The 20475-nt window shown below is 43.7% G+C and overlaps 1 protein-coding gene across 2 annotated transcripts; it reads right to left on the reverse strand.

The window, feature by feature from the left end:
- Nucleotides 1–434: 434 nt before the first annotated feature.
- LOC118125369 (zinc finger and BTB domain-containing protein 7C) lies at nt 435–20175 on the reverse strand. 2 transcript variants are annotated; one of them, XM_035183848.2, is made up of 4 exons: nt 20007–20175; nt 3549–4295; nt 2788–3461; nt 435–2336 (listed from the first exon to the last, which is right to left on the reverse strand). In XM_035183848.2, the coding sequence occupies exons 2-4, from the start codon at nt 4266–4268 to the stop codon at nt 1724–1726; spliced, it is 2007 nt and encodes a 668-aa protein (XP_035039739.1). In that variant the 5' UTR covers nt 4269–4295; nt 20007–20175; the 3' UTR covers nt 435–1723. The 2 variants fall into 2 exon arrangements, with proteins under 2 accessions (XP_035039739.1, XP_035039738.1); XM_035183847.2 differs by lacking the exon at nt 20007–20175 and adding an exon at nt 10281–10737.
- Between the last annotated feature and the right edge of the window lie 300 nt (nt 20176–20475).

The raw sequence follows: 20475 nt of genomic DNA on the forward strand, positions 1-20475 counted from the left end.
TTGTAACATGCTGCTGGTTTAGTTTCTACTGACACTGAAAGAATGGACTAAATTATCTGTTATATTTGACCTGATTGTGACTTTTACCTGCACTGTTACTGTTTGTTATCTTTAATCAATCATAAAGGAATCAATGATAGATATGTATTTAATGCAGACTATCTATGACAGAGGAGAGTACAACATAGCTGCTATCAAGTCTCCAGCTGGGGATCCCTGTGTGGTCTCAGGAAGAATTTACAGTAGTTTAGTTCAGTGGCATCACAGCTACTTTACCCAGCTTATACACACTTTGTCAACATTCTCATTGTCTCCAGTCAGTTTGTCACTTCCTGTGTCTAAAACTAACACACACACACACACACACACACACACACACACACACACACACACACACACACACCTTGTGGTAATAATACTCCCCGACAAAGAGCAAAGTTCAACATTTAGTGTCTTTATAAAACGATTTGCAAAATATAGCCAAGGCTCATTCATTTAAATATGCATAAATAGCAAGAAAATACTTTCCCATTTCAATTCAAATCATTTTTGAACGTCTTTATACACAAATCAGAGATCAACATTATATGAAAACAGGGGCCTGAAACCCTCATGACTTTTTGCAGCAGGAAAAAAAAAAATCACAAGCATACTGTAGAGCTAAAGCGGCAGTTTGATTAGTCAGAAATATACATGAAAACATCAAAACCAAGTCTTATTCAAGTCTGTGAAATATCAAAGTACACATCTTTGGATGGATGTCGTTTGTCCGTCATCCTTTTTTTTTCTCTTTCTTTTACATCATCAGCAATTAACACCACAATGGCCAAACGTTTGTGTCTATGTACAATAGTGCAGACGAGGAGCTTGAATCAGAACAAGGCAGTGAGAGGAACATAACACATCATCTAACATCCTGATTTTATTTATTTTTCAAGTGAGTTCCCTTTGTTTTTGATTATTAAATATGCTGGAAACAATCGTACTTTCAGGACGTGTGCCAGACGATGCCCTGCAGTAATCTAATAGTTGTTCATGTTTCTTTTTAATAACTGATGCCTTTTCAACACCTTAACACAGCCATCCATAATAAACATCAGGGTGAGATGTTTGGATGAAGGTTTTTATTTATTAGGATTCTATTTTAATTATTTATGTCACTTCCCTTCTTCATTGAAGGATAGGGGAATGTTTCAGTTATAAAAACATTTTTTCTACCATTCATATTTGGTTATTAAATCGAAAATTTTCGTCATTAATTCAAATAACAATCAGTCCTGCTCTGGATGTAGGAAACAGTTTCTTGCATATGAATTATTTTCAAAATAAAAGCCTGATTTTATCTTGCTTCAGAGGATATTGTAGAAATATGTTAATAGATTTTTGAACAAAAATTAATTTATACAACCTTGTAGAGAAATAATGCAAATAACACCTAACAGTACTCTGAAATGTTCTCCACATTACCTCTTTTCAAATGATCTGCAAACATCCACAGGGCTGAAATTATTATTTAACATGGCATCTTGGAAATTGTTTAATTAGACTGCGTTTTCCAATTTGAAAAACAAAACAAAAAAACACTGCCACATAAGCAGGCTTAGTTCACTGATCTCACTTTTTTTTTCTTTAAAAAAGGTGCTTTAGCTTCCTGGAGCTGAACAGACATGGAGATTAAAGAGATTTTCATTCTTGTCTTTTGTCGTCTTCCGCAGACCTGAGTTCATTTGGCCGGCTCAGAGATGGGTGGAGCGCGCTCCAGTCTCATGGTCCAGGGGTCAGAGGTCGCAGCATAAAATGGTGAGTGGGTAAGCACTTCTTCTCCAGCCAGAGCGAAGGCGAACACTCCTCTCTGCCTCCCGTCTCCTGCCTTCTCCTCCTCTGCGGCGTGCTTCCCTTCTGCTCGCCGCTCCTCCCTGCTCTCCCTGCCCGAGCTCTTAATGCCCAGACCCCTACTGCCGAGGCCGAGCATCTCCCCAAGTCCGTGACTCTTGACCGCCTGGTACGCAGGGCTTAACCCGTTCTCCTCAAAGCGGTTGGTGGCGGCGGAGGGGGGGCACAGGAAGTTGCTGTTTGGTGTGGCCCGCCAGGCGGCCGGCTTTCGCCCCCGCCGGGGGCGGGAGATTCGGCAGCTCTGCCTCTTGATGTGTCGATGTAGGTGGTCGGACCGCGTGAAACTTTTGTAGCAGTGCTCGCACTGGTAGGGACGGACCCCCGTGTGGATTCGCAGGTGGTTCTTCAGGTCGTAGTTGTGGACAAACTTGGAGTTGCAGTGGAGGCAGATGTAGGGGCGCTCGCCTGTGTGCTTCCTCATGTGGATCTTCAGCTTGTCTTGTCTGAGAAAAGATCAAAACCACACGGTTTCTTACAAAATCTCATTGGTTTGAAAGGTTCACACTTAAATTACAACGCTGCTTTCAAGATCTTTTTCCATACGAGTGAATTTTAAAAGTCAATATTGTATTTGAAGAGAATTTGATCTATAACATAGTTTCTCCACTGACAATGTGCTGCTCTAAAAACGTAGGTGGAAAATAGACCAAAGAAGAAGGATGTAGCTGAGAGACATATCACTAATAAGAAACGTGTGGAGGGGGCTTTCCACTTTCAGCTCTGAGATATTCAGATGAGATGAAAGCAGATTAACCTCAGTCTAAAGAGCATGGGGTACTTTTCCGTTAACTGTGCTGTTTGACATAACCTGATGCTGCTTTCTCGTGAAAACACAGGAAAACATTAACATCTCAACACGATCTCTCTGTGACGTGAACAACTCGCTTCACATACCTGGTGAATCGTACTTCACAGATAGTGCACATGTATGGTTTCTCTCCCGTATGCGTCCTCATGTGTCGTGGCAGTTTCCCGGCTCCTTGGATGACCTTGTTGCAGATCGGACATTGCTGTGACGCCTTTGGCTTCATCTTCCTCTCCTCCTCCAGCTGCCAGGGAGGGAAGAGCGCCCCCAGGTGGGAAGCCGAGCTCAGGAAGCTCAGGTACGAGCGGAAGTCGGCCTCGTCCTTAATCTGACCCAGAGTGTGACCCTCTGAGGGCACCGACCCGGCGTTCACCGTGCCGCCTAGGCCCGAGCTGACAAACTCTTTCAGGAAGTCGCCGTGGAGCAGACTGGGTGGGACTTCCTCTTTCATCTCCTCCTTTATGATCTCTCTCTTCACGGCTAGGTCGAGAGGCCTGGAGGCCTCGCGCTGGGCGGAGGTGGAGAATGCGTGGGGGAGCCTGGTTGGCAGTGAAGCACCTGCATGGGGGTGTTGACGGTGGCCGGGGTCCAGGAGCTGCTGAGGGAAGGCTGGGAACTCTGCAGCCCACATGGAGGGGTAGAAGCCGGGGAAGAGAGGGGAGAAGCTGGCCCTCCGATCCAGTGTTGACATGCGAGGATACAGCCCTTCCTGGAGGAGGGACTCGATGGAGAAATCCTTCAGAGCCCGACTCTCCATACTCTCCTGCAACACAACAACGGCATCATAAGCCATGAACTTAGAAATAGTAATTAAGTCTTTTTTTTTTTACTTGATGTCCAGTGAACTTACCTGTTTCCCCCTCATGTTGTCTGGAGACTGCGACTGTGACGACTCTCTGTGCACGTCAAACTGCTGCTGGTACGTGGAGGTGCTCGGAGGCTGCGACTCCTCCATCCCCGGAGGCGTCTGCTCCCCTCGGCTCTCCGACGACTGCAGTGACCTCTCGCTGACGTTGTCCTCCTCTTCATCCTGCTCATCCCTCCTCGATCCCATGTCCTCCTCTTCATCTTCTTCCTCTTCTTCCTCCTCCTCGTCCTCCTCCGCATCCTCCTCTTCCTCCTCCTCCTCCTCCTCCCTCCTCCCACCGCCGCCCTCTACACCCCCACTGTCCATGATCTCCATGCAAACGTTGATGATGCACGGGATCTCGAGCATCTGAGCCGCGTTCAGGATCTCTTTAACGTTGGACGCCGTCACGGTCAGAGTGGAGGTGTAGGCAAACTCCAGGATGGCCGTGAGGGAGTCCGGGGCCACAAAGTCAATTTCGTACACGGCCGCCGTGTGATGGGGATCTCCACCATCAGCGGTGGCAACTGTGAAGAGCTTCTTGAAGTACTGGCTGCAGGCGGCCAGGACAGAGCGGTGGGTGCGGTACTCCTGGTCACGGACGATGAGGATTACATCGCAGAGCAGCCCCTCACGCCGCTGCTCATTGAGACTGCAGAGGACGTCGCTGCTGTGATTGGGGAAGGGGATCCCAATCAGGTCCTCTTCTCTGTGATGAACCATCCTCCTCTCTTAGTCTTTGGTGATAATCTGGATGGGAGGCAGAGACATTGAACCGTTTAGTAACACTTGAATAAGAAGGTCAAACTGAAAGAAACACGTCATTTTGGGGAACCAAAAACTATAGCTTGGTTTGTTCCTCTCATTTTTGCATGAAATTTACTTAAGCATCTGTTTTTTCTAAAAGATAAACTGCAGCAGTGTTTCATAAACCCACAAGGTTGTTTTACAATACAGAAGAGATTCTAAGAATTCTTTAGAGAATTGAAAACACTTCAAGGTCCGTCTGGATCAAAAAACGTGGAGTCTGGCTCACAATACATTTTCATTATAATTTAGACACATTTCCTGAGATGTGAATCTATTTCTTAATTTCAAATAAAGGCTGAAAGTGTTGCCATGTCTTTGCTCATTTTGTACAACAAAATATGACAAAAAAAGAAGTAAGAAATAGCTGTTTGTATAAAGAAAATAAACTTTTTTATTCCAGATGGAGGGAAGACTGTGCTTTTAAAGCTGTGTTAAGTTTTGGGATGTTGAACGATCACCGGGGACTTATCTTTCAGAAAAACAGATGCTTAATTCTGTGACTTAAATGCAAAAAATGCCGTGTGAGAACCACACTTTGGGGGGATGTTAAACGGTGATTCATTCAAACATGCCCTTTTTGCATGTTCAAGCAAATAATGAAACAGGTCACTCCTCCGTTTAACATGGAGTGACAACAATAATAAGCAGCAGACAAAGGATTTTTACCTTGCTGTATGCTGCATGGATTAGCACGAGACTTAGTCAAAGTATGTGGTATGGGTCAGGGAAGAACTTGTTAGACTTTGGCATGGATCTGGATCAGGGGGAGGATCCGGGATTTTGTTTTCCACTTTCTTTAATATTGCGACATAGGGCTTTTGCAACATTTTACTTGATTTCTGTAAGAATAATTCTTGGATCCAGATGAAAAAAAATCTGCCGTGTTTAGGAGACTGATATTTATGTGTATTTTGGTGAAGATCCAAATAAGAATCCACATCTAGTGGGTTTAATGTGGTTGTCCTTGGTGGAGTTATGTGCTTTACCGAGGGCGAGTCTAGTTTTAGAGAGGAGCTAATCTAACACCATGAGTGGCAGCCCTGCTTTATTGAAATATACTGTAAGCATGAATGTTTGTGTGCCATCTGTGCAGAAAAGACAACAAGTGGTAAATACAGCATGTCTCCTTTCGAGCAAACATCACATCGGGTAAAATTTAATCTTGAATGTGTTATCAGGATGTCTTGCAGGAAAGTGTTGAGAGCTATAGGGAAACCCATCATCTTGATAAGGCCGTGTTTGACTTGTGTAAAGGACTGTTTTACTTCTGCACGTCGCAGCAAGAGATCCTGAGATAGTAACGTCCATCCCTCTTGTCTGCCTCTGGCAGATATGAGCACAAAGCAAGCCGATACCTTCACGTCAGCTGCAGAGAGAGTGATTGGGATGTGGTGAGAAACAAAGAAAGAGGTCAGATTCTAGATGCTGTATCCTGTCAGATTGCTTAGTGTGCAACCTGGCCTCACGTTGTTTGACTCGACAGCAGATATTGTACAAATCTGCACCGAGTTCTTAAAATCTCCATCCCACGGCTACTTGAGCTCCTACCTGTTGATTCACTCTGCTGTTGTTTACAGTCACAGTGATAAAACTCCCTCTGGCACAGTGCTCATTCATTCACATCTATGAATAGAGCTTAAACTTAGCCATCCACACTTGGTGGTCACTGGAGGCATGTGTAGATAAATACTTTGAAGCGGCCCCACTCACCACAGCTGCATTGTTGACTGGCTCTAAATGGTCCAGGGCTGAAGCCACACACACACACACACACACACACACACACACACACACACACACACACACACACACACACACACACACACACACACACACACACACACACACACAGACACAGACACCCTAGTCCTAGTGTCTCACTGTCTTGTTTCTTGTGCTGCAGCATGCCAAAGAAGTAAAAAAAAAAAAAGAGAATTCAGAAAATCCCTTAGTTCACCTGCAGGCATACAACTTGGGTACCAATCTTACATGTAGTTTATTCTTGTCGATCTTGTTGCTAGGCTACTGTTGCTATGTTCATGCCATTGATACAGTGTGGACATAATTAAAATGTCTATAGGGGGGGGGGGCGGTATAGGATATAGGCCCGCAGACCTGTGCCACTTCATTGAGCAGAAACTGGAACAAAAGAGTGACAAGAGAAAGTTGCGGTGGCCAAACTGATGAAATGATGTTTCTAAAATCTTAAAGAATGAATGAAAAGAAAAGGGATTATATCTGGGTTGAATTTCATACTCATCCTGCAGTGCAAATAAATCCTAAAATACATCATATTAAAACTCCTTCAACTGATTCCGCTCCGAACACAGCAGTATCCCTTTTTCTATTACATCTCACACCACATGTTACATCCCTAAAAGTATTGGGTAAAAGCTTGGGTAAAAGGTGAGAGAATCTCCAGTGAAAGAGCAAAGGAGGGATCGTATGGCCCTGAAAGTTCCCTAACAGGTTGCACAAACACCAGCGGAGGGGCCCCTCCCAGTAACAGCCTGCCAAGGCAAACAATAGTGCAGAACTTGGAACAACACCGGGTGGATAAGAGGGAGAGGGAAAAAAAGGAGTCTGACTGGGAGGGCTCGGCGAACTCGCTGTCATTCGCTCGCCCTCGATCCATCCCACCCACTCCACTGGAACTATGGGACACGTGCTGCTGTTGCTGTTTGTTCGCCTTGTGCCCCAGCGAGCACCACTCCCCTCCATTCCCACTGTTTGCCTGCCGCTGGCTCTTAGCGGCCAGCCCCTAATTACAATGTGGAGAGGATCTAAGGAGGATGTGCCACATAGACAGGGAGGGGAGGAGGGCACAGCTTTCCCACCACAAGGTCCTGGAGCGACATTTCATCAGCCAAACAGCCTTAACCCTTTATACACACACACACACACACAAGCACACACACACCACCCACCCATCTGCAGCCAGGGTGGGGACTGCTTGTGAAAGGGCTCTGATAATTACTGTTTAGGTCATTTGGCTCTAGATCATCCTACTTTTCTGGCCGAGTCATGGAAGGACACATGTTTTTCTTAGTACTAAATCTGACTCAATAAAAAGTTGTCAGTCCAAATCAACCTGCTGTTGTACAGTGACAGAGTTTCACACAGTTTGTTGAATTAATAAAGGGTAAAAGTCTTATCGTATTCCAATAATCAGCTGCAGCAACTATTTCTGTTTATCACGCAAGCATCGCTGAATTCATCAGGAATTTCAGTTCGCCGTGTGACACTAGCTGAGAACTTCATTATTAAGCAGACATAATGACATAATGGACAGTGCTGCTTCTTCTTTCCGGGCCGCCTGTACCGGCCACGTCTCCTCTCATGCCTCACTTAGTCACCAACACTTTCAACTCAGCACTCCCACCCCAAGTCATGTGTCACCTCCATTCACTGTCGTCTTTCTCCAGAGAACTTCATCTGCTTTCTGGGCTCTGATCACCACCTCCACTGCCACCGCCGCCGCCGCCACCACCTCCACCTCCTCCTAATCATTCTCCTCTTCCTCCTCCTCTTCCTCCTCCTCTTGCTACCCCTGTTGCAGCTGTATCATCATTATGCCCAGAGCGGAGTGACTAACTTGTCCCCAGCCCTGACCGCTCAGGCCACAAATCAGCAGCTAATGTCCATCTCAACCCTTGTCACGGACAGACACTCATTTGGCCTCTAAGCTACGACACCCAAAGCCTAGTTTATCCCTGTCAGGCCATTGCATCCACCTGACCCACATGCTAAATCACCTGCAGCCAAAGTTTACCCCTGTCAGCGACTGCCCTTAGCCAACACCTGCTAAACAACTGTCACAGATGGACAATTGCGAGGCCAATAATTTACAGCATTGACAGACAAAATGAGGAGAGGACATTCATTTGACCTACTGTGTGAGGAAGTCCATTATCACCAGTAACACACAGGTGCACCTGTTTAGCGAGTGTCTGGAGCCTATAGGTAACATACGGGGAAGTTTTAAAATTATTATTTTAATTGCTGTCACTTATAGCCGGTGTGCAGAGTATAATGCCAGTTACACAATTTCATGGGTTGTGTATTTATCTTTATAATAATGATGAAATGTCAGGGTGGAATTTGAGCATTTAACTGCACAATTTGCGCCTAAAAGTTGAATTTCACCAGAAACTTTTTTAAGTGAGTCCAGTGCTCACTTATGTCCCTTTTACACTTTTACAGAACAAAGGGGAAGTTAAAAATGTTTTGCTACTGCACATTTTATTAATTTATACTTATTATTTTAAAATATATTATATATGGGCTTGAATTAAAAGTTATGAATATTTTCATGCAAAATCAGCCGGCGAGATGAACAAATTTAACCTCACTCTAAACATATTGTCAAAATATTCCGACAAATTCACTGCTATATTTCCTGCAATTATTTTAGCAATAGGTCAAGTGTATTTTGTGCCTTTTTAATTGATTCATTTATTACAAGTTTGATAGAATGAAATAATTTGAAGTAAGCATCTGAGATCTGGAGCCCGCTTTACCTCACTCTGCTCCTCAAAGAACTTCTGTCCATTAAGAATCACCTCTGGAGCCTTTAGGGGAGCCCACAGCTAAACACCATTATCTCTCTCACCCCAAAGTAAACACAAGTTTATCGTTGGCTGCATAATATCGCTGGACTGATGAAGAACATCACTTATAGTCTATTCGCTGTGAAATAGATGTTACTTAGGATTTGTTTACGTCTTTTTTTGGCCTGAATATAGACCCACAACTGAACAGAAGAAAGTTGTATTCAGTACCACAAGTGAAGGTTAAATAAAACATTTTTTTAATATATTTTTTGGGAAAGTATAGATATTATTAAAGTTTACATTTGGTTAAAAAATATTATCTCCTTTAGCTGTATTTTTGGACACTCGGAAAACCATCTTCAAGCTGAATGTATAAAAATCATACAAAAAATAAAATAGGCTAAAGAAGAAAAGTTTCATCAAACAGTGGCAGGTGTAGGTTAAACGCTGGCTGAAGCTAATGAGACAATCAGAGGTGACAGAGTAAACTTGTCAGTGATCTATATTAAATTATTTGACACAATTTGACAATATCTGATATCTGATATTTATATGCAAAGGAATCCCGTGTATTTTATTTCCCACAGACACAGTTATTAATAAATAATCTGTGCATAATTTCATGAAAGAATGCAGCGAGTACAAAGAAACGTTGACACCTGAATGACAAACAGCAGCTTGTAAACAGTCCTGATGAGATTACCGGTCACTGCATTCTGTAACTAGATGAGCTAAGAGGTCTGCCAGCTCCACTTGGCTGTAAACAATAATTTGCAGCTCAGCCTTTTTAAAAATCCATAACATGTTTTTTTATTTTTGGCCTCACTCACCAAACACCTCCCAACTTAATGAATTACCTGAGTGTTTATGTTGCATTTAAAGGGACAACGTCGTATATGGATGTGTAATATCTAAAAAAGTGACATGTGTAATTACTGCCGGCGACGAAACACATAGTTAAGTCCGCGAAAATGCTCGACACTTCAAAGACATGTTGTGATGCTGTAAACACTCGATACCATTTCCAGACTTTTTATGGCACAATATTTATACTACGGCCAAAATGATTACACGCGTCATTAAGTGACTTTATTGTCCTGTTTGCACCTTGTCAGGCCTTTATGATCTGGAGCAGGAGGCTACAACATAATAAGTGGGATGCACATGTGCACACTGAAGGAGGACACACGAGTGGAAGCTTGTTCACACAAACACACATACACTGCAACAATGGGATTATTATAGACACACACATATATATATATATATATATATGCACAAAGCTGCTCCAAAATCTGGCATCCACATACATTCACATGTCTTATTGTTTCCCAGCATCCCACAGCTCCCAGCAGCCTTCGACCTACCGTACCTTCACTTTCTCGATTTCCCCTCACGTGTCTTTTTTTGGTTTTATTTCCAGGCTCCGCGGCTCCTCGCTTGACCTTTCAGCATTGCCCTCTTTAATTGAAACACAGCTGTCTCTCTCTCTTTCTCTTTCTCTTTCTCTCTCTCTATCGCTCTCTTCTTGCCAGACTGTCAGTCAGTCAGTCAGTCCATTCACAAGCTCCTCACACCGGCCACGGTTGCCCATTCATAAGAATAATACAAAAATTTAAAAATATATATATATATATAAAAACACCCAGGGAGGAATATCCAGTGGAGAGCGGGCAGGAGCAGCGCGGCGGAGGAGAAGCGGAGAGTGTGATTCTTGGGTCTGTCTGTGAAGCAGCGTGGCTGGTGTGTGGAGTTTCGAGTCAGCCTGTGTGTTGTGTGTGGCTCGTGTAGGACGAGCGAGGGAGTGAGAGGAAGGGAGGAAGGGAGGGAGGGCAGCAGCACTGCGCTGTGGAGATGTCGCACCACTAGTTTTTATAGCAGGGTGGGTAGCTGGAAGATAATAATACCCCATCCTCCTCCACAACACAAGTTTAAGCGCACTGTGTAATAAGCCCATGGCGCAGACACCCTCTGATTTAGGTCAGACAAAATGAATTTTTAGTTGTGTTAGAGTGGATATTGGTATAAAGGGACCGGGGCAAAGGAACTCGAAGGGGTTGTTTGGGGAGACTGAGGGAGGGTAAAAAAGGAAAGGGAGGAGAAAAAAAAGCGAGAGAAAAGTTGGAAAACTATTTTGTGCCCCTCTGTTGGTTAGACTCAAGCTGAGATGAGGAGATGCACAGAGGCAGGAGCACAACAGCAGCTGGGAGGCATGCTAGTTTGAGTTTTAGACCTGTTTAAAATGGAGTCATGATATTTTCTTAAATAGTCTTACATCATATATAAATACTTAAATAATAAAAACTAACAATAGACCAATTTTCTGGTCCTGATTCAGGCTCTCAGGCAGGCGACAAAAGGTGCACGGCCCCTGCTAATGCTTCCTCACAACACACAACTGAAAACACCCACCAACTTGAGAGGAAGTATTATTTAAGAGTCAACACCATCTGAGGTCTGAAATACCACAAGTGATTAATGCACAGACTTGTTTTCATTTCTTTTGAAAGCACCCAGGTTTAAAAAAAACAGAGAAGAGTGGAGAGGCCAATGTCAGATTCCTGTTTTGAGTCAGAAAGGCTCCAAAAAAACGGGTAACGGTCGGCAAGTACACGCCGCCACCTCAGTCTGTGGAGAGGAGGAGGAAGTCCATGCAGAAAAGTGCAAAAATAAGACCAGCTGCTGAAAAATGTACTGAGGTGAAACCAGGTTCAGGAGGAGTTCTGGGCTGTGGCGAGCAGAGAAACAATTTTTGCAAATGTGCATCGTATCAGCACTCAATGGCAGCAGGAATGGCCTTCAAATCTGCTTCCTGTTTTGTGTCAAAATGTGTGTGTGTGTGTGTGTTCATGTCACGGTGAGAAACCGAAAAAAGAGAAAACTGAAAAGAAAGAAGGATAAAAAAAAGAGATTTATGTTTTGTATGAGTACGCATATTCACAGGATCTGAAAGACCCACCGGGGTTTCCTGTATGACATCATCAAACCACGCCTTTTGTTATACTTGGAGCAGGAAGATCTTAACATGTTATTTATTTAAATATTTAATGTTTTCATTTCTAACCTTTTTTTGTGATCATAAAAATCAAATGTTAGAAATACAATTAAGAGAATTCTTCTAAAACAATATCTTTTGAGTAACACATTGTTTTTTCAATCAGAGCGCCAGTTGGATTTCATGGGTAGTTGGGGGTCAAACCAGTGTTTCAACAGGGACCGCTGTTCATTAACATTAAAATCCAAAAAGGGATTCTCACAGATGATATGTCAAAAGTTGTGACGGCTAAGATAAGAACTAAGTTGAACAATCCAAACTAAGCAGTCTTTCATTCATAAAGGTAGAATATGCACTGAGCCATTGTTTTCTTTGTGGTTTCTGGACCTTCAAATCTACAAAAAAATTCCTAACCATCCATAAAACACGAGCGACAGTCCTACTGTGAAAGCAGTTGAATTATGTCGAGTTAACCTCCGCAAACAAGTCGACATCAGAGTGCTACATCAGACTGCTATGCCCACTTCCCCCTGGGGGAAAACACGGACCAAAGCAAACCGCAGCCCATGCCCTGGTGGTTTACACTGTTTTGTACAGGGTGAGAGCTGAGGCCAGCTCACATTGGCATCAAGTATATATAAACAGGGTTAGCCACTAACTGCTCACAGGCCGGCCAGACAGCCAGAAAAACAACAGTTGCCATCCTATAAGCTGGGCTATCGTTTCTAAACACGTCACGGCCGTCACAGCAGCACACTGCTACCTGAGAGGACGACTTGGAAACTAAATATGCTTTCAGACACGCGACGAGATATTTTACTGAAATTGTCCAGAGAATGGAAATTCTTTGTTTGTCAGCTGCTCCGGACATTTTCTGGAACTTTTCCCAGCAGCCCCATTATGAAAATTGTGAGCCCATGTGAAAAAACAGCAGCAAAATGTCCTGACTCCTGCAGTGTTCCTATATGTGAAAGGCAAATTCCGGAAAATGTCCGCATCAAATTTTTTAAAACTACAGGCTGTTGTACTGTCCGATTTTTCATTTAATCACAGTGTAGCATGACTAAAAGGCAAATTTATATTGAAATAATACTTAACATATTTCTTAAATCATAACACAAGCATGAAATCCATTTTCATCTTACTGTCACATGCATCCTTCTCGAGTGTTTGGCTACACTGAGATGTGGTTAGTCCTGTCGCTGAGCCCGAGTGCAACAGTCACAGGATTCAAGGATTCAAGGGGCTGAGTAAGCGTCATGTGTTTAGTCTGTTCAGTCTGTCTGTCTGTCTGTCTGGCATCTCAACGTACCTGTTTACCATCACCTGCTGCGCCCAGCAAGATACACACACCAAGACACCAGATTGGCACTTTGGAGTGGGGGTGGGGTGTGAAGCATCATTACATAAAGTTGATATCACAGAGACTTTGATGCTGCTCTGAACTTGGCTTAGTGTACAGTATCACAAACACACTGAGGGAACTTCTAGCAGAACAAATACCCTGAACCTGACAGGGTTGTCCTTGTTATGAATTCAGTTATTTGAACCTTTTAGCTGTGAATGCTGAAAAACTAATGATCTTCATATGATAGAAAACCCTTTATTAACACGTTTTTCTCCCATTTCTGCAGCTCCATTGTGTGATCCAACACTGCTCGACTGTCACACACACACCAACCACACATCCACTGTTTGAATACACCACTTTCACTTTCACACACACACACACACACACACACACACATTCCAATCTCTGCACAGTGCTACCACTTCCAAAACATCAGAACTCTCCATTCACTTATCTACGGACCTGCAGAGTTAAATCAGTTGGAAAATTACCTGGTTCTTGTTAGTTGCACATTCCCCCGTAAAATATATGTGGTAGGCGAGTGTGCAGTAATTTCATCAGCGTTCACTCAACAAGCAATATGTCCCAAATGCTGTTTGCAGCAGCAGATCTCAAAAATAGTTTGCGCCAGACCGTAGCTGTACACTGGTGCAACAAACACAAAGTGGTGCAGTGTTCAGCCAAAGGTCACGTTACTCTTGAAAAGAACTAGCTTGTAATAAGTGTTGTTCAATCATGTCAGAATGCAAACAAGTTTATAGACGTTCCAAGCGGCCAAACTCGAATGTAGTTTGAAAAAGGTGGCGTCATAAAGAGGAAGCAGTGATAATTGTGATAATTGTTGAATAAACTTATGGGTATAACTGAGACGGTCCTCCACAGAAAATCAACAGCATTTCATATTTTCGACAGCAAGCGACCCAATGTAGCATCTACATACGTTTAACTGACATTGTTATATAGTTGTTTTAAAGCATGCTTGTTTTAAAGGGCCCCCTATTTTAAGTGTTAAACTGCATGTGTCTGTAATCGAGCTTGGTCGGCTTCCAAACTAAAACAGAATTCATGTTGGGTTCGGGTCGGGCTTGATTCGTGAAAGAAAACTGAGACCCGAGCTGCTCTCTATTGGCCTCTATTTTGGCCTTCTCTGATTGGTTGGTAGACTCAAACGTCAGAGGAGAATGTTTTTGCTCTGCTGCCAGGCTGCTTATTGATTTTGGTTATTTGACAGCACCTCCTCACATTAAGATATTTGTTTTTTATTTCAAATAAAATATTAGAAACAATTTACATAGCATTATATAGCTTTAAATTCCAGGTTGCAGCAAAAAGCAAAAGACAAGAAACAGACAAATCCAATCAGCCTGACTCGTGCCCTTTACCCTGGTGTCTCGGAGGCCAGGTGTGGCCTGGTGTGGGGGAAAGGCAGGAAAGGGAGGCAGTCATCCCCCCACCGTCCAAAGATAGTGCATCACATCGCAGCAGCCTCCCCGGTCTACACCCTCCTACCTCCAGAAGGTCAAGGCTGGAGACACATGCACAGATGCAATGCTGCTTTAAACACAAAGGAAGGCAGGCCTGTGTGAAAACCGCACTGTACCTGTGCCTTGCTCAATCACAGACACACACCCATCTGTCGGTGCACTGAGGTCATTAGAACCACCTTGGAGCATGCCATTTGGGTGAGTGAGGTGGGGGCGTTCACTCACTGCTGACCTTTCTGTTTGTGCTTTAACTTTCTCCTGTTTGGTCTTCTTCTCCGACATCCTCCTAATCGCTATTGGATTCTTTGCCAAAAGGGAGGCTAAGTACACAAGCTGCATATTTAGAACTGGGAGTGCTGGGAGAGACAGTTACAGTGTTTCACAGGTGGCCATAATGCTTTGTGTAAAGTGTGTGTGTGTGTGAAGACAACTTGAATGTCTGTGGTGATGTTTACTGAAGACAAATATTACTCTTCATGTCTGCGGCGCTGCCATGCACTTTTGTTTTTATGTCCTTGATAGAATGTGGAAATTTATTCTGTACCAGAAAATGCAACAAAGTGTACAAGGAGTCGACCTCCCGACCTCAACCGCCATGTTTGTACTTCTGAATGCATTCTGCTACTGTGTTGTGCTCATTTGATTCGCTTTGTGTGAATATTTGTGTGTGTGTGTGTGTGTTTTGGCAGGGTCGCGGGGTGAATGAGGACAACGCCGTATGGTGATAACGAGGAGGAGGCCAGCCTTGGTGGGACAGCCTCTGTCTGCCCTCAGGTAGTGTGTGTGTGTATGCATGTTTGTGTGTGTGTGTGTCAGCAGGAGAGCCCTCGGGCACTCTGGAACCTCCTAATTAAAACCAGTCAGGCTGCAGGGCAAGGGAGACAGATGCCTGTCATGGCACACGTAACACACACACACGCGTACACACGTGTGCACGAGGTGGCGGACCGCATTGAACCACATGTACACTCACACATGCACCAGTGTGATGCGTAGGTCAGCTATTTTTGGACAATCACTTCCCACCCACTCAGGTATCACACAGGTAAGTAATCTGTACGTGACCCAGATGACAAACACAAAGCGGTGAAATCAACACAGCAGGATCACGACTCGTGGCTGCTTATATTTTAAGACAAAGAAAATGTTAACATATGTGAACAGTCATTGTTACTTGACTTGTTTATATGAAACTTACATGATTGAATCCATCACTTATTTTTAAAGGCTAAAACAAATGTGGCCAATTTGGTTCAAAATCCATCAGTGAACTCTCATTAGTTTTATTTGCACCCCTGAAAATCTGCTGGATCGTGTCCAACTTCTTTCACCGACACACACCGAGCATGCCTCACACTCTCCCTCACATGCAGTCGTGACCCATTCTTGCTTCCAGATTGACACATCTCTCTTCCCCCCCAGCACAGAATGAGACATAATTGTGCTGAATATCTGTAGCCTGCAGACTCTGTCACATTTCTTCTCTCTCTCCGTTCCCCCATGTACGGCCCAGAGCTGCAGGCAACCACATATAGTACTTAGCAGGCTAACTGCTGTTTGTCTGGGGTGGGTGGGTGGATCAAGGCATGCTTCTCTCCTTTCTCTCCCAGTGATTAGATAGCATAAGCAGGCCAGCTAGCCTAACCCACACACTCATGTCTCTAAAACTGCCATCCAGCCCTGCGTTTTCTCTCACTGCCTCTCACACACAGGTGGGTGGACCCACTTATTCAACCCAGATCTTTCTTTTAGACATTATGAAATCGTGCTCTTTTTTTTTTTTTCCCTTTCTTCTTTTTTTTTTTTCATCTAACTCTCCAATGCTGACTGACATTCGACTCTGTATGTTCCCCGCAACGTCTCTGTAGCTCGGTTCTATAGAACAAGCGATTTAATTTTCCAATTTACTGGGTGATATCCCCCTTTGTCAAGCTGGCAGGCATGTCTCCTTGCACTTGTCACTGTATAGGCTGAGGCGAGGTGGGTTGCCAGTGGTTACAGGGGCCTATTTTCTATTATCGAGGTAACATTCAGGAAACACCCACAATTTGTATGTAAAATGCTTCATTGCACAACCGCATTACAAATTGTGGCTGCCACTGACATTTCAAATGTTGAAGTGTGACAAAAAATATTTCTCTGGTTACTGCCACTCTACTGGGAACAGAAGAAACCATACAAACACACAAAGCCACACATATTTTCCGTATCATAAGCAATTTATAAAATAAGTTAAATCAAGTTTAAAATGAAGACATAACTAAAAACTAATGTTATTTACTGATGCAAATAACCTATTTATACATTAATCCGGTGCAATTCAAGAAAAGAAATGTCTAATATTACAGGATGTTTGCTGTAGTTTCTCATAATTGTGAGCAAAGGTGGCTTAATGTGCCTCGAGGTGCAGGGTTAATCTATGTGAATGTTATCAGGCAGAATCTTAAAAGTGATAAAAAAAAAAGAAGAAAGCAGCATGTACGGAAGGATTAAGAATGGTGGGAATGGAGAATCGGTGCGATCGACCTGTGGTAGCGCGGGTGCCTGCCTCCCCGGCTGCTTTGTCGTTCGAGCCAGGTGCCGCGTTTCGTGAGGAGCACAAAAGTACACAAATCCCACAGAAGGAGCTTTTTTGGCAGGGCTCGGGCCTCCCACCCACGGCAGCCTCTTCAAGCCTCCTCCCATCCTCTATTCATCTGTGAGGGGCGGCTTACTCACCCAGGCCGACTCCACACAACAAAATCTGGACCTCCATCCTACGGAGGGGGGCGGACGTGCACGCACGCACTCGCAAACGGCTACTCAGCCATGATAGACATATACAACCACAAGCGCATTCATTTGAGCCTGAGAGGTTGTTTTGAGGGTGCACACCTAATTAGCCAGGTGACACGTTGTCACCCAGGTTTGATTCAGTTTGAGCGTGGTTTGGAAACACTGATTCAGCAGCTGTGATAAAGTGGGTCACAGGAGGTTAAAGTCAGATTGCGTATCCCTCGTCACATGGACATGCCCACACGCTGTCAGTTGGGAAGAAGGCGTGTGGACTCATTCGCTCGGTCAGTCTCATCTTGAACACATCATTTCTGCAATAATGAGGCCACACCCTCACTCACTTGACAGATTCAAGCCTCTCGCTCCTTCCGTCAAGTGCATTCACGCTCTCGCATATACGACCACGCACTCACTAAACACACAATGTGGGCTTATCATATACAGTATACTATAGGTGAGATTGTACGAACATGAAGAGATCTGCCTCGGGTAATGTAACTGACGTAAAAGAGGCCCGGCAACAAAAGGCCTGAGTGGATCAGGTTAAATTCAGATAATCCAGGAGACAGAGAGACTCAGAAAGACAGCCTCTCTCTCTCTCTCTCTCTCTCTCTCTCTCTCTCTCTCTCTCTCTCTCTCCTGTCTAGAGTAGGTGTGGTGTCTACTTGACTTTTTATCCCCATGTAACCCCACTGTGACAGGAAGAGAGCTCTGTAGGCCCTGCTTGTTTTTTTGTCAAGTGATAAAGGCCGATAACAGATTCAGACTAGGATACAAGTGTTATTGCGACAGAGTATAGGCTCACTGAAAAAAATCAGAGATTCTGAGTATAAAGTTGTAATTTTATGAGAAAAAAGTTGTACTCCTATGAGAATAAAGGTTGTAATTTTAACGAAATAAAAGCCATAATTTTAGGACGAAAAAGTTGTAATTTTGCGAGAAAAAAGTCTTAGTTTTTGGCTAGGTGACATGTTAAAGGGGGGAATCAGAAAATACTACATATTGTGGCTCATCAACATTATCATAAGTATCGGGACTTGAAAAATGATTTTGCTAACCATGCTACTTCGGTTGTGATCGCCAGTGAGGTTGCTGTTGGTTACATCTGCATGAAATTCAAATTCAATAGTTTCTCAAAGAGTTTGATTGTTTCAAGATTTTGGATCCAGAAGGAGTGGAACTGTGGCAAGCGCTGGTTCTCCTCTCTGCTAATTTCCTAAAAGTATTTCTCTGTATTCTCCCAATATTATGACTTTGTTCTCACCATTCACAAAATCTTCATGAAAGTTATTATTTTCTTCAATGTGGCCCCAATACTCCGTCTCTTATTACATGTTCTGTACATGCTGCTTCAAAGTATTTTCATAAGAAAGTTTTTATTCTCATTTGTTTCTTGCTATTGTCTCACACCCATACATTGTATTATTTATTATTTGAAGTACACTTTGAGGAGGCTATGTTTTCTTTTCTTTTATCCATCATGTGTCTGATAACAGAGACAAAGTTTTTGCCTGCATGAAAACATATATATTTTTCTCATTTTCATTTACTCAAAGTCATATAGTCAATTTTAAAATACTGGGGTGCTTGTATCAGCAATTTATGGTTTATGACTAATAATATTCTTAAAGTTTGAAGTTACTGTGTGTGTGTGTGTGTGTGTGTGTGTGTGTGTGTGTGTGTGTGTGTGTGTGTGTGTGTGTGTGTGTGTGTGTGTGTGTGTGTGTAGAGAGGGTCATAGACAGGAAGAATAAAAACATTCTGAATGTCACACTTCTGCCCCCACATCTGTTGCACAGAGAAACTAAATCCGTGCATACTTTTAAGTTAATTGTGAGTGTGCAAGATCGCTAACTGATTAAACAGAATCCTGGAGGACAGATGTCATCCCATGTGTCTTATTAGCACCATGTTATTTACAGAGCTGACATGCTCTCAGACTCTAATAGATTTAATCTTATAACCCCTGGGGTGGCTTCTTGACGGCAGATAGTTGAGGCTAATGAGGAAAAACATCATATAGAATATATAAATCATGCACGATGATTCCTACGCTGCTGCCACAGTAACAAGCGAGATTAAGATTGATGTGATACTTTCAGTCTGTTCCAGCCTTGTCATGCTTTCACTTGCTTCCTCCTCAGTGTGCGGATTCTACAGAGTGAGAAGGACGAGGCTTCCGCTGCATGCACATCCGCAGCAAGATGCGCACAGGAAGGTTTCCGGAGAGCACTGGACATCCCTTTTATGAAGAGTTTGATATATGGGCCCAACACAGAAACCCTGATTCTACAAGAGGTCAGCCACCCTCAAGTCTGATTCTGGAGCTCACTGGGGCGCAGACAACTCTTGCACGCTTTGAAATTTTGCCATAACACACAGAAAATATGAACCTCTCATTATGACTTTTTTATGGGAAATAGTCGCACAACGAAGAAAAAACAGAAAAGAAATGACAGAGGAAGAAAAGATGTTAAGAGAGATGTTACTGACCTTTAAAGAAGTTTTGAGTTGAGTTGCTCTCACGCCCTCAGTCCCTGTCAGGGAAGTCGAACGCTGTCTCGGCACGGGCAGACATGTGAAAGTGAGAGCAGGCGAGATAGAGTCAAATTTGCTCTGAAGGTGTGTCAGTGATTTGGGGGAGTGAAAAGGTACCGTTCCATGAAACGGTTATCTAAGAAACACAACAAAACAAAAACTGCTACACCCACCAGCCTCAGCCAACACCCCTCCCTCCCTCTAAACCAAAAGTATTTGGCAGCGTTCCCTACAAGTCCACCTGTGCTTAGGGGAGGGGAGTGACACACACACACACACTCACGGGCCAAGCCTAAAAACCAGCTTGCAAGCTAGGACTGGGTTGTGGTTGGGTAGGGACTTAGCTTTAGGTGCCGAGGGCTGGAGGGCAGAGGGGATGGAGGCCTGGAGGTGTGGAGGCAAAGACAAGTTGGTGCAAAATGAG

Source organism: Hippoglossus stenolepis, chromosome 18, assembly GCF_022539355.2.
Source record: "Hippoglossus stenolepis isolate QCI-W04-F060 chromosome 18, HSTE1.2, whole genome shotgun sequence".
Classification (NCBI taxonomy): domain Eukaryota; kingdom Metazoa; phylum Chordata; class Actinopteri; order Pleuronectiformes; family Pleuronectidae; genus Hippoglossus; species Hippoglossus stenolepis.

Bases quoted from the DNA above. Each gene is read 5' to 3' on its own strand.
- LOC118125369 (XM_035183848.2), bottom strand. From the start codon at position 4,268: ATGGTTCATCACAGAGAAGAGGACCTGATTGGGATCCCCTTCCCCAAT. The intron at 3,462-3,548 runs GTAAGTTCACTG...GTTGTGTTGCAG, and splicing joins ACAACATGAGGGGGAAACAG to GAGAGTATGGAGAGTCGGGC. The intron at 2,337-2,787 runs GTATGTGAAGCG...ATCTTTTCTCAG, and splicing joins TGTGAAGTACGATTCACCAG to ACAAGACAAGCTGAAGATCC.